The sequence below is a fragment of the Carettochelys insculpta genome, chromosome 19, assembly GCF_033958435.1.
Source record: "Carettochelys insculpta isolate YL-2023 chromosome 19, ASM3395843v1, whole genome shotgun sequence".
NCBI classification, from domain to species: domain Eukaryota; kingdom Metazoa; phylum Chordata; order Testudines; family Carettochelyidae; genus Carettochelys; species Carettochelys insculpta.
The window spans coordinates 20,574,284-20,597,920 of record NC_134155.1 but is presented as its reverse complement, the minus strand read 5'-3'; the positions used below and the strand labels follow the sequence as shown (position 1 = coordinate 20,597,920).

General features: G+C 43.5%; 1 protein-coding gene across 6 annotated transcripts in view; it reads left to right on the top strand.

The window, feature by feature from the left end:
* The window catches only part of LOC142023218 (S-adenosyl-L-methionine-dependent tRNA 4-demethylwyosine synthase TYW1-like), a 189,490-nt gene that overhangs the window by 3,665 nt on the left and 162,188 nt on the right, over positions 1 to 23,637 (top strand). For 4 of the 6 annotated variants that reach the window (XM_075013957.1, XM_075013958.1, XM_075013955.1 and 1 more), the window contains 6 exons: positions 485 to 627; positions 1,240 to 1,380; positions 2,399 to 2,500; positions 4,796 to 4,990; positions 10,037 to 10,318; positions 11,499 to 11,618. In XM_075013957.1, the coding sequence (XP_074870058.1) occupies positions 485 to 627; positions 1,240 to 1,380; positions 2,399 to 2,500; positions 4,796 to 4,990; positions 10,037 to 10,318; positions 11,499 to 11,618 (983 nt within the window). The remainder of the gene's footprint in view (positions 1 to 484; positions 628 to 1,239; positions 1,381 to 2,398; positions 2,501 to 4,795; positions 4,991 to 10,036; positions 10,319 to 11,498; positions 11,619 to 23,637) is intronic. The other 2 variants (XM_075013959.1, XM_075013956.1) reach the window with 1 other exon arrangement.

Genomic DNA, 23,637 nt, shown 5'->3' with positions numbered 1-23,637 from the left:
GTCAACATGTAGGGCTTCCAGGACACTGGGCAGCTCTGTCTGCTATCTTTCCAGTTGGCTGTTTTGTCAAGAGTGCCTGCCTGGGCAGTCCCCTTTGCAGTCTGGCTGCAATCTGTCAACAGACGTTTTTGTCTGAAGATAGCTTCCAACAGTAACTTCTGTCGACAGATTGCCTTAGTGTAGACATAGCGTAAAGAGTCCAGGCTTTGGCCTCCATATCAGGATGCAGTTATACTTAGTCTATGCAGCCATGTTTTACTGGACGAAAGGCCAGCCAGACTCTAATTTATAATATTTGTGTCCATAGCCGAAAGCCCTTTCAGTTTCTACCTGTTGTTGCATGATTTGGAGAATGAGAGTAGTGAACGTCAGGAGACTTGTAGATGCTGTGTGTTTGTGTTACTTTTTAAAATGGTTGATGAAGAAAATTGCTGGTGCTTTTGCTGAGTTGGAAGAGGGCAGTGATGCATCATTTTAATTTTAGATTTGTCAGTGGATACATGGAGCTACCTCTACGCTCATCTCATGTCCTTATGGGTAAACAGGTTTTACATCTACTCTTGTGCAGCTTTTGGCATCAGTATTTGGATCTGCTTTCAGTTTATTACCACCAAAACGAAAAAGCAGGTGAGTGAGCATTTATATTCTTTGAACTGGAAGTATCCCAGAATGTTACAACAGTAATCATTTAACCCGCTACTGATATGTATCCACCTTTGATGTGGGAATGTGGCCTTTTATTTCACTAGGAGCAGGATTACACCAATCAAGAGGGTGAAAACTCCCTCAAAATATTTAGTTGGTGATGAGCTTTCTTGGGACAGACCCACAAAAGCTCATCACCAAATAAATCATTTTGTTAGTCTTTAAAGTGCTACATTTCTGCTGTTTAGTTTTGTTGGAGTACAGGCTAACACGACTACCTCTCTGATACCATAAAATATTTGTTTAGTTATGTATGTGGGTGGAGTGGGTAGATCTGTGGGATGGGAGGAAGAAATGTCTTCAGATACCTGCTGTGATCAAGTCACACCATATAGTGTGAGATCAGATTACAGTGTGGGTTACTTAACTCAGTGTAAGGGTCATTTGTAACTCTAAAAGTTCTTACTGTTAGATTTGCTAGAGCTAGCCAACTTAATGCTGAAGATCTGACTAGGTGGTTTATGTTTTAGATGAAAACTATCTTAAGCTGAGTTTGAAAGGTGCATGATTAGGATACTACAATTTTTTTTATAGAATGAAAAATCCACCCAGAAGTTAGCCCCACCTAAAGTAACACCAGATGTGGTAATAAATGGATATACACTGCCAAAGGCAAGGGAGGTTTATGTTGCTGGGGTGAAGGTTTTCTATGGCTCTCAGACTGGCACTGCTAAGGTAAATGCCATTTTATTCTATTCGGACAAGGTTAATAGAAAATGTTATGGAAGCTTAATTTTGACTTGCAAACAGTGCACTGTGCAAGAACTTGAAAGTGACCTAGGTTTTTGTTTTCCAGTATAATAAAAAGTGAAGAGGAAACTAGGTTTTAAATAATTATTTATGTTTAAAAATCTAAGGGATTATAAATTAACCAACTGTATTTTAAAAGTTCAGTTAATCTGTTGGTGTCATCTTAAATTCTTCTTGTACAGAGAGAGATTGCTTTATTATGTTTCTCTGTCAAAGGTGTGAATTGATTAAAGTTGAGTGATTTTTATTTTGTCTATAGAAAATCTGTGAAATACTCACAGTTTCCAAAACAAATTGTGCTTTTCTTTTTAAAACGGAATGCAGGTTGCATGTTTGATAGGTATCTTTATTCAGTTTGGCTATGTCTACACTAGAAAGTTTTGTTGACAAACCGGTGTTATGTGAAGAAAACCCATGGAAAACACATTCCCAGGGTGTTTTGTCAACAGTTAATTGACAGAATGCAGCACTCCTGTTGACACTGTTCTGTGGCTTCCCCATGAGTCAGAATGCGTCTGTTGATAGATTCTATTGACCAAAAGCCGGTCTGGATATCCCGGGGAATCTCCTGTTGACAGAAATGGCAGCCCTGTCTGCTGTGCTTCTGGTTGGCCATTGTGTCAAGAGAACAGCTGGGCAGTCAGTCCAGCTGCTGTCTGTTGACAGAATAGATCGCTTTTTTGATCTGCTTGGCAGTCTGGCTACGATCTAGCAACAGAAGTTTTATCAGAAATTATCTTCTGACAGAAACTTCTGTGGACAGATTGCTCTAGTGGAGACATAGCCTTTCTGTACATGATAGCCATGTGAAATACCAGCTTCTTCTTACAAGGTCTGTGAGTTTCTAGCGCCTTCTCATGGTTACTGGGGAGAATAGAATTTGACTCTTTGTTCAGCTAGTTTATTGTAGATAAAGCCTTTCTATGTCTCTCTCTCTCTCCAGCGATTTGCAACAACTCTTGCTGAAGCAATTCTCTCCCTTAATTTGCCTGCAGAAGTCATTAACATGAGAGACTATGATCCAGATGATTGTCTTGCAGAAGAGGTTAGTGTTTTTCTTTTGTTCTGTTCCTACACAGGTAAAATAAATAAATGTAATGATTCCCTGGGTGTGTTGAGAGGTCTTGTGTCTGCCTCTCCCTGCAGACTTCCCTTAGTTTCCTGTAAATCCCACAAGACTTGTGTTGAAGAATGCATCTGTGAGTTAAATGGGAGTCTTCAGTGTTGGAATTTTTACAGCCTAAAATGCTACCTTGCAGCCCTTATTTGATATCAGCTGACTATTTCTTTTCTAAGAAGAGGTAGGATAGTAGTCTGTGGTTAGGACACAGATCTATGAACTTGAAGATCTGAGTTATTTTCTTGGTTCTGCTGCAGGCTTTCTTAATGAGATATATTGCTTTCTGTGCCTTAGTGACCTGTCTGGGACTAATAATATTTTATACCTACTTCACTGGGATGTTGAGATATATGTAGTTAATGTTCATAAAGTTTCTTTAGAGTAGCAGTTCTCAAACTTTTTTGGCACCTGGCCCACCCTGCTCAACACACACCTTTCTGTAGACCATCAGCCAACTACCCATGCAAAATGCCTTCATTTGTCTCTAAATACCATAGTTACTAAAAAACAAACAGTCCTGTAACACCTTAAAGACTAACAAATTTATTTATTGAATACTGAGCTTTTGTGGGTAAGACTGACTTCTGCAGATTTTCAGATACGGAAGTGGATCTTATCCACAAAAGCTCATTACCCAAGAAATAAATTTATTGGTCTTTAAGATGCTACAGGACTGTTTTTTTGTTTTTTTTTTGGGTGAAGCTAGTATCTAACAGGGCTACCCCTCAGAGACTTAACTACTAAATTACTCATATTAGGGTACTGAGGTTATAACATAAGGGGACATATATAATTGGTAAGAAAAGAAATATTAAAAATAAAATCAAAATAATTAAATAGATTATGGGCTTTAACTTTATCGTGTTAGTTTACCAAACTTTGTTTTAAATAAAATGATAAAGTCCAAAAAAAGTTTCAACATTGTCTTTTTGGCAGGCGTAGGGATCCTTTTTTGGGTTGGGGGCCACTGAGCTACAGAAAAACCAGTTGGAGGCCAGACAACTAAGAGGCAACCCCCTCCCCAAAATACAAACAACCCCCACAACCCTTGCTGATGTGCCCTCAGCTGAGGGGCACTCCCTTGGCATTCCAGCTCTATCATGGGGTGTGGGGGAGAGAGGAGGCAAAGAAGATCAAGTTTCAGGGTTTCCCTCAGGCCGGATTAACTCTTTTGGGGTCTTGGTGCTAGTTGATATTGTAAGCCCCCCCTGGCTCTGGGTTATGACCAAAAATTGAGGAGTTCAGTGTGCAGAAGAGGCCTGCCAGGAATTGGGATAGGGATGGGAGTGAGGGTGGGGGTCTGAGTGGGTGGTAGGGTGCTGGAGCAGGCAGGGAGTAGAGGCCTGGCAGGAGGAAGGGTGGGAGAGCAGGCTAAGGGTTGGGTGCCTGGAAGGGTGGAGGGTGCAGGAGCGAACGGGGAGTGGGTGTCTGGCCAGGAGTAAAGATGCAGGAGCAAGGGTGGGTGTGGAGCTTGGCCAGGAGAGAGGGTGTAGGAGCAAGGGAAGGTGCAGGAGCAGGTTGGGGATGCGAGGTCTAGGAGCTAGGCAGGAGGGGATCAGGAGTGGGCAGAGGGTGGGAGAGCTGGGCCGCTGGGGGAGGAGGGCATGGGAGAGGGATGGGTTGCAGGAATGGGGCATGAAAGGAGTTGGGGGAACACGTTCACCTGACTGTGCTTCACTGCTCCCATTGGCCATATTCAGCCAATGGGAGCAGTGGGGAAACCCTCTCATGAGTGGATCCTGGTGCTGTGTTTCCCCAGATGGGGGAAGGGGGACTGGCAGCTCACAGAGCTGCTGCTTCCCCTGCAAGCTGGACCTGTCCCACAGGCTTGGAGATGCTTCTTCCCCTGTGGGCCTGGAGCACTAACACAGGCTCTCTGCAGTGGAGGTGGGTGGGTGTGAGTCCTGAGCCTTGCAGCTCATCTGTAAGGTGGCTGTGGTTCACTAGTGGTCCACAGACCTCAGTGTGAGAACCAGTGCTTAGGTCTTTGGATGGAAATGCTACATGGGGCAAAATGTTTGTACAGTTTCCCAATTTACTGAATGCATGGTTTATAACAAGCGTGAACTTACTGGCGTCATTCTGAGAGTATTCTGCCCTAGTCTTCATGCCAAGAATTCTGAAAACACATTTTTTCTGACACTAATATTAAAGTTGTTTTTGAAAATGCACATATCATCCCTTTTAAAATAGTAGTTTTCTCTGTTAAACTGTCTTCAGGCAACCAGCAAAAATATTTGTGTGTTTCTCGTTGCTACCTACACTGATGGACAGCCAACTGAGAATGCAGCGTGGTTCTGCAAATGGTTAGAAGACTCTGTGAATGACTTCAGGTTTGGCAAAACCTATCTGAAAGGCATGAGATACGCTGTGTTTGGCTTGGGAAATTCAGTATATGTGGACCACTACAACACAGTAAGTTTTTTTGGATTTTATTTTTCTGATTCTGAAGAGTTGTTGCTCATATTCAGCATCTGCAGATATCCACGTGAGCGATGGTGTTCTGTGCCTGCCAGGTTTAGGCAGTTAGGCTACGTATGTACAAAGAAATAAAAGCTGATGTTAATAAATTTGACATGTTAACCTCGATTTTATAAACTTTAAGTTAATTGTTCAGGAAAGTCAATTTACTGTTTCTCCACGTCAACTTATCATGTCTCTGTCCAAGTTCGACTGCATGTGCAATGCATTGTGGGTATCTATCCCACAGTGCCTTTACCCTGTTGCGTTCTGGGGGTTTTACACCATTGGGTTAGGGGGGCAGAAAGGTGCTACAGTTGCTTGTGGGAGGCTGATGTCATTATCCCAGAATGAAGATCACTCACTAACCCTGCGAAAACAAACGAACAACAGAGTACACCATTTACTGTGGCACAACGCTAGTGCTAGCATGGATCCTCAACGGCTTCAAGCCGTTGCACTATGCAGCTGTGCATTATGGCCGCTTCCAAAATGTCACAGAGTATTTGTTTTGACAGAGGCAGTGGGCTGAGATGATGGTTCTAGAGGAAGGGAGTGGAGATGAAATTGAAGTGTCCCATCTAAGATTGGGCACGGAAGTTGGGTCCCTGCCAAGAGTGGCATCCAGCTGTTTGTAATACCATCATATTTTGGGAGATGACCTGGCTCACCTGTTGGCTTCCCTGACTTTGATAGCTCTGCTGGAGTTCTTTCACTTTCACCCAGCATTGCTGAGCATCCTAGGAGTAACATCTGGTGATCATTCCATGTAACATTTTTTCATAAATGTCCTTATTTCACTTGCAGACTCAAAGTCTGCCCACCCCTGACTCCTCCCCCAAACAGTTAGGAGATCCATGAGCTTGTTATGGGACCATGCTGGAGCACTCTTGTGACTGTGAGAACTCCACTCAGAAGCCTGACTACTCATGATGGCTATAGATTCTCTGGATATGGCTGTGTTGGCTGCCGATGCAATGCAATGGCTAGAAAGAAATGAACTCGGGCTTCTAGGTGCCCACTTAAATTTTATGGGCTTCCTGGTGCCGAATTCAAATTCACGGGCTTCCTGTTACCTGGAAAGCAGCAGATATGGAAGTGGCCAGAGTGGACAACCATGGGGTATTGTGGGATACATGCAGAACACCTCTGGAGGACAATAAAATCGATTTTAAATAAGTGCTGTTTCCATACTAGCATTAATCTGGCTCTTTAAATTTGAACTTGGTACTCGGCCAACTCACATGGTCTGTGTAATAATATTGATTTCAGCATTCCTTAAAGTTGACCTAATGGCATTCACAGTGAAGACAGTGACATTATAAAATTGAGCTAACTGCCATAAAATTGACTTTATCTTGTAGTATAGACATAGCCTTTGTGTTCTGGAAACTCGTTGCTTTTAAGAGAAAGTTGGAAAATAAGGTATTTAAGGGAAGCATTATTTAAGATGTTCAAGTACAGCATCCTTTCAAAGTGAAGAGAAATGATTTCCTATGGGTACTATCTTAAATCAGTAGATTGTTTTCCTCAGGATTGTAGTCCAGACACATATGGTACTACATAGTAATTCTGATTCTCGGCCTGTATGGTATATGCAGAATACACTTTGTAAATCTCTCATTCTGAAATGAACGTCCAGGCTTTTAAAAACTGGTAGATACATTTGTTCTACATTTTGTGGCAGGCTGTTCTGTATGTTTTTTAAAGGGCAGAATAAATGGCTGACTTATTATTTACTCTCTCCCTTTTTTTGTAGTACTCTTTTCTCTGCATTTTGTTAGCTGTAGTGGAGCTTGTAAATATTAATACAAGCCAATTACCCAATAGTCTGATGATGGGTAAGCCTTTGAAGTGACAGAGATTATCTAAGTCAGAGAAAAAACGTGTAGTTTATCATACTAATGTATTTGTACAGTGCTTGAAAGTCTGATGGCAACATTTGGTATTCTGCCTACATAGGCTTTGTTATTACTAGCAAATGATGTGTGAAAAGCTATCCCCGAAAACATATCTACTATAAAATCATGGAAATATAAGGCTAGAATGGATCTGAGGAAGTCTTGAAGGCCAACCCTCTCAACTCAGCACACTGAAGCAGGACCAGATAAACCTAGATCGGGGTCACCAGCTTTTCTAAGGGCCTCTTTTGTTATAACGAGAGCTGCATGATGCGCAAAGCCACTTACACGCAGGCATGCACAAGGATAGCAGATATACAGCAGATGACAGACAAATTCAGACTTGAATAAACCGGTGTCTGGGAGGGAATTTGTTAGGTCTGACTGAGGGCAGCGTTTGGCCTTGGGGCTGGGGCAAGGGGTTGGGGTGCAGAAAAGGGTGTGGGGTTTGGGAGGGAGTTTAGGTGCATGAGGGGGTTCTGACCAGCTTCAGGGAATTGGGACTCCATGAGGGGTTGTAAGGTGCGGGCTGTGGCCAAGAGGCACTTACAACAGGTAGCTCCCGGCCAGCAGCACAGCAGGGTGCCATGCTGCTTCCAGAAGCAGCAGTTTGCTGGCACAGCTCTATGTGATCTTTGGGGGAGAGGAACAGATGGTCTCTGTGTGCTGCCCATGCCTGAAAGCGCTTTCCCCACAGCTCTCATTGGCCAGGAACTGACCAATGGGAGCTTTGAGAAATGGTGCTGAGGGCAGGGGCAGTGTGAGGTGCTGCTTTTCCCCCATGCACCCCACCAGCCAGGTCATGCAGAGATATGCTAGCAGCTGGCTGTTTCTGGGAGCAGCATCAGCCTGCCTGAGGCTTGGTGTGCTGCTGGATTTCTCCTGGCCTTGAGATCATGATTGACTGGCAGACTTCCAGGTTTGACCAGTTGACTGCAATTGAAGTGCTGGTGACTACTACTCTAGAATGTAAATAAACAAATTAAAAAAAAATTCCTCAAGAACCAGCTGCTTGCAAGGGGGCAGCCGAAGAGCCACAGGTTGCTGAGCCCTGACTTAGGTCACTGCTGCCAAATCTTTGTCCAATCTGTTTTTAATCCTCCAATGACGGAGATTCTGCAAACTTCTTTGGAATCCTCTTCCAGACCCTAACTATGCTCAGAGTTAGAAAGTTTTTCCTGATATTTTACCTAAATCTCCTGTGTTGCAGAGTAAGCCCAGTACTATTTCTCTGCCTTTCAGTGGACACTGAGAACGTAATCTTCTTTAAAACATCCCATAGCAGCTTGTGAGACTCTTATCAGGTCCCTTCTCAGCCTTCTCTTTCTTAAGACTAAACATGTCCAGATTTTTTTTAACCTTTCATCTCCGGTCATCTTTTCTAAACCTTTGATCATTTTTGTTGCTGTGCTCTGGACTCTTTCTAGTTCTTCTCTTTCCTAAAATTTCAGAGCTGTAGCAGTGTTAGTCTGTATCTTCACAAAACTAAAAAGCAGTCCTGTAGCTCTTTACAGACTAACAATATAATTTATGAGGTGGTGAGCTTTCGTTGGACAGACCACTTCTTCAGATCTGGAAAATCCTGATGAATGATAACTGATAACTGAGACTGAGAGAATTTAACAGAAAGATGGCAGGGTGGAGGGGAGAAGGGAAAAGGACAGACGGAGGGAATTGGAGGTGTTCCTGGCAAGTGGTGTTCTTCGAGTCTCGATGGTGTGTTTGCAGGTTGTTGGAATCCCTGTGGAATTCTTCAAGAGTCTCAAGAATTCCATAGGGAGTTCAACAACCTGCACTCCACCATCAATCTCAGCCTTGACCATTCCACATGGGAGATCCATTTCCTGGAAACCACAGAACAAATAATCAATGGTCCTCTCTACCAGAAGCCGACTGACTGCTACTTTTACCAATATGTCTCCAGCTTCCATCCAGGGTATCTCACACGATCCTTCATTTATAGTCTAGTCCTTAGATACAGCCACATCTGCTCCAGTCCTACTGACAGAGACCAAAAACTTGAAGATCTCTACCAGGCATTCGTAAAACTTAATTACCTACTGGGAGAAGTGAAAAAGCAGATAGACTGACAGGACCAGATGAAAACCCAAAAACCAGGTACTTCTAGATAGGCCCAATAAGGTTAATAATAGAGCACCACTTGTCATCACCTCTAGCCCCCAACTCAGATCCCTCCAGCACACTATCGACAATCTAAAACCTATCCTGGAACATGATGCTGCACTTTCAGAGGCCTTGGGTAAAAGACCTGTACTGTCCTACAGAAAACTGCCTAACCTCAGGAAAGTTCTCACTAGCAACCATACGCCACACCATAGAAATACTAATTCTGGAACTTTTCCTTGCAACAAATCCTGTTGCCAGTTCTGTCCACATATTTACACTTGAGACACCATCGCTGGACCTAACCATGTTAATTACATGGCAAGGGCTCATATTCCTGCACACCCACCAATGCAATGTATGCCATCATGTGTCAGCAGTGCCCCTCTGCTATGTATATTGGACAAACTGTACAATCACTTCACCAAAGAATGAATGGACACGAATCAGAATACACGTAAACCGGTACATGAGCATTTCAGTCTAGCAGGTCATCACATCCAAAATTTAAAATGCATGCTAAAACAAAGAGACTTTAACCCCAGATTACAAAGGGAGACATCTGAATTGGAGTTCATTCTCAAGGTTGATACCTTTCATCTTGGACTCAACAAAGAAATCAATTAACTTATGCATTGCAAGGACAGTTTCCCCGCCTTTGATATTCATAGTGATCTCTTGCAGCCCACTTAACTTAATAGACACTTGGAGAAAGTATTTTTCTTTCCCTCTCTCCACCCTCCTCCTTCTGTCCTGTCTAGCTGATTCGTCCACCTTTATTCCCTATCTTTCTGTTAAATTCTCTTTGCCTCAGTTATCATTCATCAGGATTTTCCAGATTTGAAGACATGGGTCTGTCCCAGAAAAGCTCATCACCTAATAAATTATATTGTTAATCTTTAAAGGGTTTTCTGAATGACTAACTCTTTAAGTTCCTGGGCCTTGTTAATGGGCTTTTCTCCCCCTTCCATCCTAGGTTGGAAAAAACATTGACAAATGGCTGTGGATGCTCAGTGCTGGTCGTGTGATGACTCGTGCAGAGGGGGACTGTAATGTAGCCAAAAGCAAGCATGGCAGTATCGAGGCCGACTTTGATGCCTGGAAGGTCAAGTTCCTCACTAGGCTCCAGGCCCTTTGCAAAGGGGAGCGGAAGCCCTGTAGTGGGAACTGTAAGAAAGGCAAATGCAAATCTAAACGGAAGCAGAGCAAGGAGGGATCTGATCATGATCAAAGAGCGTCAGAGCAGGAGAACAATGAGGTAGGTCCCAAAACCCTAGGGCATTACTTCTGTGACAAGTCTCTCTCTTAGCAGGGCTGGTTTAAATGACTCTGTGCTTTCATTGGACTCCTTTCTTCTCTTCCCGAGTTCCAAGGGTTAAGATCCACTATGCGACCATTTCCTTCACATCTGTCCCTTCCCTCTGCTCCCTGCTGTAGTTGTGAGTAGAGGGCTGGAGAACAAGGTGTGCCTGGAACTGAGGGTTGTTTGTGGACTGGAGTTAGGGAGAATGGTAGATGGAAGTTTCTCATTTTAGATGAGGAAGGGTGTGTCACCCTAAGATATTTCCACTGCCAGCATAGTGAGGCTTATTTTACTAGGCCATAGGAGCAGTTAATAGCACCATTAGGATTTCAGCCTGTTGCTGGTTTGGTGAGCTGTTTTGATCCATGGTTTTTCTTTGCTTCTGTAGATTGGCTGCTTGTCTCTCTCCCACAGTGTTTGTGGCATTAATAGGTTTGAATGTGAAAGCAAATCTGCTCAGCCACTTTAAACACCTGTTTTGAGCACAGGACACCAGTGCTATCACATTCTAGACCACACCAGGAGACAGTCACGCTTCTCCTTGGGTGGATTTGAGAGTGGGAAGCTGCTTCCTGTTATAGGTTACCACGGGAGAAACAGGCAATGTTAAAATTGTTAAAGGACAACTGCTATATCTGGCTCTTTACAGGGGGTAAGACAAGCCCCTTGCTCTGAGGAGTTTAGAGTGTGAATGGCAGCTCCCTTCCTGTCCAGGGCACTGTGATATTGATCAGACTAGTGTGGATTTTCAAAGGAACCCACGGCAAGGAGGGGCCCAAATGCTGTGGGAGCTGGTGCCCTTTTCTCCTAACCTTTGATTTTACTTGTCAATGACATGGAGGCAGAGGAAACAATCGAGAAAGAAAGAGAATGGAATGAATTTGGGATTTCTCAGGAGACTGAGGTCAAATGCTTTGTGTGCTCTAAAATTCATTTACAAAACCCAAATCATCAGGCTTCTTACTGTTAGTCAGCTGGAAGTTGTGTGCCTTATAGATCAAATGTTGCCCCATTGTTAACCTTCCGGAAGTCTCTGTTGGATAGGGTGTAATTGAACTGACAGGGTAGAACAGGCAGGGCTTTATATTTAACATACCAAGATTCTAAAATGCTTTCTGCAATCTTTCTTGCACAGGTGGAAGAGTTATTTGAAACCACCAGTGAGGAGTCGGGCACAGAGGAAGACGGAAGCCATAACTCTGTCATTGATGTTGAAGATCTGGGGAAAATTATGGGTCACATGAAGAAGACTAAGGTACTTTCTAGAGGAAGCATAGAACCTGGAGTTTCCTTATCACCCAGGGAATCAGCTGATTGAAATATTACTGCCCCTGGCTTGTAGCTACATATGTAAATTATAAGCAAAGCAGTAAAGTCAGTCAGCTATTATCTAAAGGCACAACAAAAATGTGACTTGAAATATTTGTCTAGGTTGAAGGTGGTTTTCTAGAAATAGTCTTATTTTAAAGTTATAGGAGTGTAATAGAAGGAAATGCATGGAAAAATGTGGATTGGAAAGTGCCAGTACTGATCTTTCTTTTTTTAGAACTTTCCTCTAACTGAAGGGTGAACAGTAAAGGACGCTTAGTGTCACTGTGGTGCCATGGTACAATGGATAAAACTCCATTTTAGGTAGACAAGTAGATGACTGTGGCATGTCTATAGAGAATGAGGCATGACAGTATCTTCAGTCTTGTCAGGCAGCTGAGTGCTTTTGGTAACACGGGAGCTTTGCTCTGGAAGGGCGAGAAGGTCTGGGGTCAGTCAGCTCTGTTCATTTAGCCCTGCTCTGTTACACCTGTGCTGGGTGTTGGATTTAAGAAGTGGAGCTCCCTGTGGCAGGCCAGCCAAAATCCTGTGCGTAGAGAGAGCTAGTGAGCTGATGGAGGAGAAAAGTCCAGCAGTCAAGTGCTGCCTGGGAAGGAAGAGGACAGGCTGCTCCTAAATGAGATAAAAAGCTGGGCCTGAGCTAGGAATTGACTCTGGCTTGCCAGGGCCCCTTGGTTAGAGGGTAGCCTTGACCTGGATGGTTGGAGTGATTGGATTTGATGGTGAGATGGCCATTGCTGCTGGAAGCCTGCCTATAAAGAGGGCTTAAGACTTGGCCCAGCAGGGCCAGCGACTTTCTTTTGTTTTGTTGTTGTATTGGACTTATCCTAAGGATTCTGTTACCTGAAAGAGATTGAATGGCTTGGCTGGAGGGTTACGTCACTGCTCTGGCAAGAATAGGCTGAAGAGTGTTGATGGGTAACTGAGGTGCAAGAGCTGCAGCTCCTGGTCTTCCAACAAGAGGGCAATCTGGGACCGTGAGCTGTGTTCACGTTGTCATGAGAGTGCTTGATAGCATGCCATTTTGCTTAAATTGTCCTTCCTGACCAGGCATTTTAAAGTGTAACTGTGTAAATGGATGAGGTTTACCAGTGATGGTTAACCAGTGTGGTGGGGAGCAGCCCTCTGCCTGCCCCGACCTCCCCTCCAACCTCCCACCCCCATCCCAAAAAAATATCACGGCAACAATTGGATTCTTGTGGCCTAGAGAAGGGTCTGTTTGTGCACATGCCTGAGGCTGAAAGGTCAGCTGTCAGAGATTGCAGTTTAGGTTTTTTTTTTTTTATTATTTTCTCTCTTTGGTTTCAAGCTCTCTCCTAAAGAAAGGTTAAGAGCCTGGGATTACCCCCCAGGGAAGCATCCCAAGTGTGTCTTCCTGGGTTCTGAAGAGGCATTTTCTCACTTGGGTAGTGGCAGCTACCTGCCAAGGTCAGGGAATCTGTGCCCTTGGGAAGCTTTTAAGCAGAAGGTGAGAGGGAAAGTTGGTTTTTGTTTTTTTGTTTAAGGTCTCTTGCGGGCCCCCACCTTCAGCACTTGGAGTGTTAGAGTGGGGAACAGCCTTGACGTTCGTGAACAGTGAATGGGAAGTGCCCTCAGAAATGACTGCACTTATTTTTGGCAAGCAGAAAGATGAGTTTTCTATTACAGAATTAGACCTACTATTTTACATTGGTTTTATTAAATATTCTTAGCAGCCAAAAAATGTCTGGTACTGTTCAAAAAGCTCCTGCCTCTGGCATATGCTCATTAATCCTGTTGTATTGTTGATCTGTTTAGATTTATCTATAAGGCATCTGAAGCAATAACTGTAAAGTTTCAGGTACATGTGCAGTGAGAATCATTGGCATGCATACATCTGCACGGTCCATAATGGCAATGGCAATCACTAGTTAGTTCTAAGAGATCATTGCAGAGAAATCTATCAGGTCTAATCTTGTATAGTTTTAATATCCAAAATGCTCATTGATTTTGGTGGGAAATATGGGAGTGTAAGGATTGTGGAACCAATCGAAAGGGGATCCAAGTGTCCTGAGAATGCTACATCTCTTTTCTCAAGGGGAAATTTTGGTTCCGGAGCTGCTCATATTACCTCTCATTTCATGGGAGAAAGACAAACACCTTTTCCTGGATTTCTGCCTTTCCTTACTATATTGTCAGTTTAGTTTCTTTGTCTCCATTGAGAGGAAACTTTTCCTCTTATAGATAGATCTTTCTCACTCTTAATGCTCTCTGATCCTACCTGCAATAGGGTACAGTCCTCCTTTGGCCCCACTGTCAACATTCACCACTAGAGGTCACTGGAGAAAAGAAGAAGATTCTTTGTTTAGGCAGAGAGTAAGACGTGCTAGTCTATATACACTATCAAAACAAAAAGGAGTCAAGTAGCACTTTAAAGACTAGCAAAATAGCTTATTAGGTGAGCTTTCGTGGGACAGACCCACTTCTTCAGACCATAGCCAGACCAGAACAGACTTAATATTTAAGACACAGAGAACCAAAAACAGTAAGCAAGGAGGACAAATCAGAAAAAGGTAATCAAGGTGAGCAAATCAGAGAGTGGAGGGGTGGGGGGGAAGATCAAGAATTAGATTGAGTCAACTATGCAGACGAGCCCCTACAGTGACTCAGAAAGTTCCCATCACGATTTAAACCATGTGTTAATGTTCCGAATTTGAATATAAATGTCAGTTCATCCACTTCTCTTTCTAAAACGGAGCGATAATTTCTCTTCAGTAACACACATACCTTGAGGTCATTGACAGAATGGCCCATTCCATTAAAATGTTGACTAACTGGTTTGTGGATCTGGAGTGTTTTGATGTCTGTTTTGTGTCCGTTGACCCTTTGTCTAAGGGAGTTAGAAGTCTGTCCAATATACAAAGCATCTGTGCATTGTTGGCACATGATGGCATATATGGTGTTAGTAGAGGAGCATGAGAAAGTGCCCGTGATTCTGTGAGTAACCTGGTTAGGTCCAGTGATGGTATTTCCAGAGAAGAGATGTGGACAAAGCTGACAAATTCCACCCGCCCCCCCGCAGTAACTTTGAAGTTTTAAACTTCGAAGTACTGGCTTGCTGCTAGCCGTGGCTCACACGCCACTACTTCGAATTGCCGAGACAACTTTGAAGTCCCTTTACTCTTCAAAATTTTGAACTTCAAACTACTGGTGGGTGAGCTGGTTTAAAACTTCAAAGTTGCTGCGGGAGGGAATTTACTTAATGAAGTGCTGCATATGCAGCGCGGCACTTCATTATTAAACTCCAATACCCTACTTGCCATCTTCCCTTCGAAGGAGGGAGGTAGTGTAGACACAGCCCTTGTGTGTTCTAGGAATTTGGATTGGTTCAGGAAGCATAGACCTAATCACTGACCCTTTCCTATCTCCCCCGCCATAGATATTGCAACTAGAAACCTAACCTGTGGTGGTTAAATGCCTCCAAAGAATTCTCAGATTAGGTCTGCACTTGAATTGCTGCAGTGCTTCAGTGAAGATGGTATGGGGAGTATCTCCTAACATCATGTTTAATCCACCTCTGGGAGGTGGTAGCTATGTTGATAGGAGATGCCCTCCCATCATGTGCTGTCTAGGACAGTATAACTGTATCACTTAGGGGTGTGGATTTTCACACCTGGTCATGATGTAGCTATGCTTGTGTAGGTTTGTAGTTGCAGATCTGCTCTTAGGCAGGCCAGGGGGAAGACTCGTATATTTCCTCTAGCTATGTTTTTGCTATGTAAGCTATTGTCTGACAGTTGCGTTTCATTCTCCTTTCCAAAACTGCTTGCCAGAGATAGGTTTCTTAATGACTGGCATATCCTGCTATCAGTTTTAATGTAAAACTCCAGATGGCTTCAGGGGAGCTCCATACACAGAAGAGTGGCAGGATATGGCCACATAAAGGTTGCATGCAAGAGGCTAAATTGGTGGCTGGCTGTATCATAGGTATGAGAATGAATGGCTTTGCCTCTGTGATGAATGTTCCAGGGAATCTGTGGGCTAGATAACAGATTTGTGCTAATGCTTCAATTGTGAAGTGATCCTGTAGGTGCAACCGTTTATTGTAATAAAAATAAACCCTGAAGATTTGATATGAAAGGGCGGAAGAATCTGAAATGTGAACCTAATTCATCATTATCACATTGTCCGGTTTGTAACCATGCATGACTCTCACTGCTGTGGAACCTTCTGGTCCTTCAGGAATTAGCTCAGTCCAGCCTCCGAATTGCCCTTCCTGATGGTCTTTTGCTGCAGTTACCTGAACTGTGTCCCTCCCAGACCACGGTGACCTTCCCTCATACTCTAGGGTCCTCCCTTCATAGGGAGCCCTCACCTCTTATGACCACCTTGCCTCACTAACTCTATTATCAGGCATCATCTAGACCCTTACTTCTGGGGTATACTGCAGTCTGAAATGCCCTGTCCTTATCTGCAAGGGGTTGTGGGCCTGCTGCCTTCTGCTGCCCTGACTGCCTCCTTTTAGCCCTAGCACACTCAGGCCTTGTCTCAGGCTCTGGAGCCTGGAAGTGGGGTCAGGCCAGAGCTCTCCAGCTCTGCCTTCCTTTTCCCCACACTGCTCTACCTCAGGAAGCCTCTATAGCTTCTCTGGCAGCCAGGTCCCTCCTGCTCCACAGTTCAAGCAAGAGACCTCTCTTCCTTTCTCCCAGGGCCCTTATGTATATGCTGGGCCCTAATAGCAGCTAATTGTAATTGCTGCTGGCTCCACAGTTGTGGCACTCTCCCAGGGCTGGGCTTAGCCCTGTATTCTCCTATCGTGGTGTGACGGTCCTGCTGCATGATTAAGTCCAAGGCATTCTTCTGAGTTGCCCTTGCTCTAGATCCACGGTGTCAATATGTTCACCACTCCCCACATGTGGCGATTCCAGGCTCGGGAGCTGCGTGCAGCTCTTGGAGCCCTTAAATGCATCTCCTCAGAGCTGCACATGTGGCAGGCCCTCCGCCTACTCCATGCACACTCCTCACCTCTTGGTGGGACAAGCGTGTGGCAGCAGTGATGATCCCTGTGGCCCTGGCACGGCATTAGTGTCTGTGACTCTGGTGAGTTGCTGTCATTCAGTTAGAGCGGAGATAGGGGGAGGAGGCTGGGGGAGCCTGGCTCTGTGGGAGGGGGAGGGCATTCATTAAGAGTGAGGGGGAAGGCTTGGGTGCCTGGCTTGGGAAGGGAGGGCCTAGGGGAGCCTGGATCTGGGGGAGGGCATTTAGAGCCGTGGAGAGGGTGCTGTGGCAAATATGGAAGGACGACAACCACAAGTGTGATGATCCTTTAATCGCTGTTGGACACCACTGCTTTAGATGCTCTGCATTAGTACACTTTTTTCTTTCAAATTAAGACAATTTTGAAAACCAAAGTACAGAATATTGAGTTGCATATTGTCAGTACTTTATTCATAGGGCTTGACTCTCATCTCACACTGAATTTGTTGAAATCAATGGAGTTACATCACTCTGACTTAAAAAGGGAGGAGTGAAAGCGGAAAGGGGGCCTCAGAATCTGTTGTATTTCAGCTTTTGTTTTTTTTTTTTTTACAGTGTTGCTCTATAAATATTTCAGACTTTACTACATGACATCAAATTCGCACTTGCAATATTCCAGGGGCTTTGAGATGCACACATTCACATTTCCTTTATGCCTAGGAGGCAGAAAGAAATAATTTTTAAAGATTTTTAGAACCTGACTTAGATCTTTTGCATGGGGGTATATTGTCACTTGTAAGGACTGGTGGTTAGAGATCTGAATGCATAGGAAGTCTATCCATAAATCCTTGTTGTTGTGATTTTTATGCTGTAATCGCATGAGTGAGAAATCTAGAGCTAGCGTTTTTGTTGTATGTATTGCCTTTCGTATACTGGAAGTTATACAAAATAGGGATTTGACATAGACTGCAGGATGACTGTAGATAAAAAGCTGCAGCATTATGGATGCAGTTGCACAGCAATGGGCCATAGAATCTTTCTTTTGAGGACAAAAAGTCCTGAACATCTGATGAACATGAACAGACAAAACTCCAGTTGAACACATTGGTAACTTCTCACTGTGCTATCAGGTGGGTTTGAGCCCGACTTTGGACATACAGTGAATAACATGGGCATATGCTACAGGTATACAGAGTAATAAACAGTATAGAGGTAAAACATACATACCGTTTGCCTTTTCTCATAATGCAGAGAGTGGACTTAAAAACTGATGAAATAATTTTTTTGTACATGACAGAGAGCTAGGTTGTGGAACTCCATGGGCAGAATAAATGTTATGTGCACCAGCGTGTGTGGGTGTCCACTACCTACAGAAACTCATGCTGCCTACTGTGGGTGGCTGAGGGTGCTCTGCTAATGAGCTGGGTAGCATCTGAGTCTTTTTTGGGGTGGCCACCCAAGTACTCAGCTTACAGGGAACACTGTTGGTTTGCAGTAACTAGCCCAAAGGGGAGGTTACTCTGTAAGTAGTCCATTGTGGGGTTTCTCGTACGTTTCTCTGAAGCTTTCTTGCATCTTTCTAACTCAGAGACAGGGTGCTAGCTTAGATGGAAGGCAGCCTGACCTAGCAAGGTAATTCCTCTCTTTTCTTGCTCTGTTGCTTTTCAAATAGGGTGTGAGGCACTGCTAATGAGGCACTGAATATTCAATTAGCATGGTCATTTCGAAGATTTGTGCCCGTAAAAACAACCCATAGAGAATCTGGTTTAGTTTTATTCCCCCAACAAGCTTTTGTAAAGCAGGGAATGTGTTCCCTTCTGATGGATTAAACAGCTACTTTGTTGTCCTCTAAAGTACCTCCCAAGAAATGTGTTTATCTGATAAATGTGAAATTTAATAGATGTACTTTTAGCTCTTAAAAAAAGGTCATTAATCACAGGGATACTGTTTCTCAGTACAGTGCATCTACCACAGCTGGATGATTGTGATAAACTGGAAATACAGATATGGCAGAGCTAAAGGAATTGCTTTATTAACTTTCATATTTATAAACTAAATTTAGTATTATTAATAAAAATTGCCTAATTTTTTGGATCTATTGAAAGGTAATCATGCATAGATATTTTTCCTTGTGCTGTCTTAATATTAATGTTCTTATTGTGAAAAGCAAACAAGTTTAATGTTGTAGGTGGCCACAGTTGCAAAGCTAAAATGCAGGAGTGGGAGGGTGCATATTAAAAGGAATGGTTGGAAATTAATTAAATTTTCAGGGTGGGATTGAAATGGGCCAGGAGTCAAGACATTATAATATACTCGTGTTCTACCACTGATAAACTGCATCCTTGGGGAGGTCATTTGACATGTCGTTTCATTTTAGCCACCGTGTAAAAGGTGGAGAATATTAATTGAACTTGTTAGGTGGGTAGACCCTAGTGTCCATTGTTATGTGGAGGCCCTTTAAAATATTAATCATGATAAAAGTCCAACTCTTACTGTTTTCGTTTAAACAAAACTTTTAGAGTGAAATTGGCGTGAGCTTGCCTTGATTAGTGACAGCAGATTCTGATTCAAAGTCTGTGTGAGAAATGGCTGATCAGCTTTTGGTTGGTATCCAAACCTGAGTGAGCTTGGTGCTCTGAACTGAAAAGCTTCACACTTCACAGCTAATGACCAACGGGAGCATGACAAGAAAGTCACCATAGCACTTATGTGGGAGGCAGAGGGAGTGACGGGTATCTGAATAAGAACCAGTATTCATTTTAGGTTAAGTTTCTGGGCCAGATTTAGAAGATGTATAAATGCATCCAGAAGCAAAGCTAGGCCAGCATGATGTAGCAGTCAGTCAACAAAGCAACTGTCAGTCAACCTGTATGCAATCAGTCTCTAGTTGAAGTGCCTACTTATTTATTATGAATGTTCAAGTATTTGGCATAGTCTCTAAATGGCAGTCAACTTCAGAAGTTTATCTTTTGTCTTGCAAAAACATGCTCCTTTTATCTAAAGGTGGAGTTATTCTGAGATATGTTACCTATCAGGTCCTTACTTCACTTTAAGGTGATGCACAGCTTTGTTTCCTTCTGCAAATGGTTTGATTTTGGAGCACTCCAGAGAGGTGATGGGCAGAAATCCCCCTCTGTCTTTTGCGGCAGTAACAACTAATACGGTGACAGAGATTGAGTCTCATTACGTGATGTGCTATATGTCTGCCTACCAAGAAACCATGTCTGTCCTAAGCAACTTTACAGCCTAAATGCATGAGAGGGACAAAAGGTGGGATACAGGATATAGCATTAACTCAAAAGTTATTCAATACCATTTTACAAAGCCATGTCACAGAGTTTAAGCATTCGTTTGTAGTACAGCTAGGCATTTACCCAGGAAATAGTATGAACCTGTTTCTGCCAATAGCCTTCTATGCTTGTAACTATAGGGGGTACTAATCTTGCTTTCCTGACAGGTGCAGTCTAGGCCTGTTGTATTCACCTGGGAAGTGTACATGAGAAAATGACCTACGGTTGATCAGGGATACTGATCCATTTCAAGTGGAGTTGAAAATAGCTTGGCCTTAAGGCATGGACAAATTGGATTTCACTGCTATTACAGAAAGTGTGAGAGGTCCTTTCTTTCACTGGGGGTAGATCAGTGCTGGTCAGGACATTTGTGAACAGAGGACCTTGCCTCTGTCTATACCGGTAGGATAATTGTGTAGATTATTAGTTTGGGGAAGTGAGGATGCTGCCATGTTTGAAAACATAGACATGGCTTCAGAAGAGGCAAGGGCTTATGTTTGAAGGAATTATATGGGGAAAAAGCCCCATGCAGTGAATTATGTGGAACTCACTTTATCGTCTTTCATAGAATGAAGGGCTGCATCAAACCTGATCTCATGTGTCTCCATAGTTCCAGAAAGCAGAATTTAGGTATGTGTGTACTCTGCCCAGCTTTTGGATGGTCATCACAAGCTGCTTTTCTAATTAACTGGTTGTTATTGCCTTGCAGGGAAAGATGATTTATTATTGCAGAAACTGGCAAACTTGCTACCAGGCTTTAAATTCTCACCTTGTATTCCCTTATTTAATAGTCTAAAAAGCTGGGTGATGCATTGCTTTGATGCCCATTGCCTTAGATGTTTGAAGGGCCTGGTGGCAGCTAGCTGCATGAAACATAGGTGTGAACAGGAACAAGTGTGTAATAAGACTGTAATCTCTTTGGAGCAAGGACTCTCTCTTGTGCAGTGCTTGGCGCAATGGGGCCTGGGTCCATGACTCTGCTCTGAGGTGCAGTGATAATACAAATAGTTAATCATGGAAGGATTTTCTCTAGCAGACTTTAAGTACGTAGACACAGGTTTTGGCTGGTGAACTTGCCTGTGGTGTCTTCCTGCATGGCCATCTGGAGATGGCCAGTCTGAGTGGGGAGTTGGAACCTTTGGGTCAGGATATGCCCCAGGAAAAGTACCTAGTTCTCCTGTTGCCTTGAGTCACTTTCTTGCAAGTGGGTTGCTAACAGGAATTATGAAGAGCCAGGTCGAAACTACATCTGACAACCATGAGCAACTGGAGAACAGACTTGCCTCCCTCTTATCATCAAACTGTAGAGACAGATCTGTCTATCTCCACTTAATTAGTGTTTCCATCCAGCTGCACTTCAGCTTTTCATCCATACCAGTCTGGATTGCCTTTGGTTCTGAGATATTTGATCAGAAGACAATAATCTGTTGAATGATTTTGTTTTGGCATTTAATTTCCAGAAAACTGTCCAATGAAAAAAGTATCTGGAAAAGGAAACTGGGGACTTACCTCCACCCTGTATACAAAAGAGTTGAGTGACATGATGTCCCCCTTGTGGAGGTGGCAATGGAACAACAGGTTTAGATGTTATGGAACACGATGCCTAGAGCAATGTCTAAGAATTTGCAGCAAATTAAACTGATGTGCTTTTAAAATAACTTTTTGCATGGTTGTGACTATAATGCTCTTGAAGGATACTATGTTGCCTGTCCCAGAGGCTGAACAGTTATTTAGAAACATTGATTAATGCACGCTTCCCTGTGCAGTCCCACTAATGTGCTTTAATGTTGGCCAGACATCTCTAAAGTTCTGTTTTCATGGCCCACGTTGTCCTTGGACTTGCTGCTGACATGGTCAGAGTGGTTCCCAACTAAGGTTGTCATGATGGTGATTCTTATGATGCTGACACTTGTCTAACTAGCTGAAGGAGCAGCTTGCTCTTGTGTCTGTCAGGAGCCAATTATTTGAAGTAGTCTGGATAAATGAGACCTTTACAGGAACATTGATTCAGTACCTGTATGCCCAAGCCAGAAAGTGAAGAGCTGTATCTGAATTTCTGTGAAGTCTTGTTTGGATTTGAGATTTTGGTTCAGTTGTCCCAGAGAATGTGGTGTGTGTCCCAGATACAAACTTGGGATTTGAACCCCGTCTTCTCTAACAATGAGTATTGTGACTCTGGGTTTTGGGGTTCCATTTTCAGAAAATACCAACCAGTTACCGCTTGGAGTGGCAACACAAACATGTTTTCTTCTGTTCTTGGACATCTTACTATACCACATACATGGTCAGGTTGTCTCTAATTAAAAATAATGCGTTTAAGACCATCCACCTTCCCAGCTTCAAGGACTTACACTTTGACTTCCCCTTCCATAACAAATAGGATTATCACAAAGAAATGTATTTCTAGCTCTATGTACTGTCTCAAGACTGTTTTTAACCTGGGGTGTGATTGCAGAGAAAAAGTGTCCTTTTTTCCTCTCTGGGATGTGTAAAATTTAGTACATATTGATGCTGCATTGTAATGTCTTTTCCTTTGTTGTGTAGGGGACAGAAAAGTAGTGGGGAGGAGGTGATGAACAACTTGCATATCTGTTAAGGAGCTGAATGGATGGAGTTGAGAATGTTGTAATGAGCTTCTGTGGATCATAGCAGGGTACTAGTTATGCTATAAACCTCTACGGCTCTGCGCCTGTGGATTACAAGAGAATGTGGTTTCATTGGTGGTGTGCCATGGAATCACAGGAAAACTCATGATGTCTGTTGAGGTAGGCCAGGATTTTCAAAAGGAATTAGTGAATTTGGGTGTCCAGGTGGAAGTGCGTTAAAAGGGAAGCTCTTTTCACAAAGGGGAACACTTGCCCTCTGGAAGCTGGGCCTCCTTAATGTGTCTCGGTTTGGGCTTAGGGATGTAAAATCCCATTTAATGGGTTAACCATTTGAATGGTAAGCTAGCCTACCGTTTAACTGGTTAACCAGTTAAAGGAGGCATGGCTGGGCATCCCCAGCTACACACCTCCCAACTCTAGGCACAGTGTGCTGGGATTGGGGTCGCTCCAGCCAGGCTGCAGCAGCTCTGCCCAAAGCAGCCCTGGTTCCTGATCCCCCCCAGCCATGCTGTAGGCCATGGGCATGCCAGCCAGGCCAGAGCTGCCCCTGTTGGCAGCAGGTGGGTAGTTCCAGCCTGGCTGGGTTGGAGCGGCCTTCCCAGCACCCTCCTCCCTGGGCTTCTGCAGATGGGGAGGGCTCTTCTAGCCATGCTGGAGTGCCCCCTTAGTGTGACAGCCCCACAGGGCTGGAGCCAACCCACTGCTCGCACTGGGTAGCGGGGCTACTCCAGCCCCTACCAGTTAACCGTGTGCCTTATTGGTTAGCCATTAACATCCCTATTTTGGCTCTCAAAGTCACTTGTCAATTTTGAAAATTTCTACCCTGATCGTCTTATCTACATGTTAACTTTATTTTAACCTTCTGCCTTATTACCAGGTTCACTGGGTACCATTAGAATCAAGATCACAATTTTTTTAAAAAACCTCAACTTCAAGAGTTACTGGCTTTGGATTTTTTTATAATTAATTTCCAGGGTCAAGAAAACCCTGAAGCATTTTGAAAAGCTGCAAAGGTCATGATTTTAATTGCATTCTTGTGATGCTTTTGTAAAGACTTTCCTTCCACATGATTCGTGTTATCATACCGCATCACAAGTGTTATAGGGAAGTATTA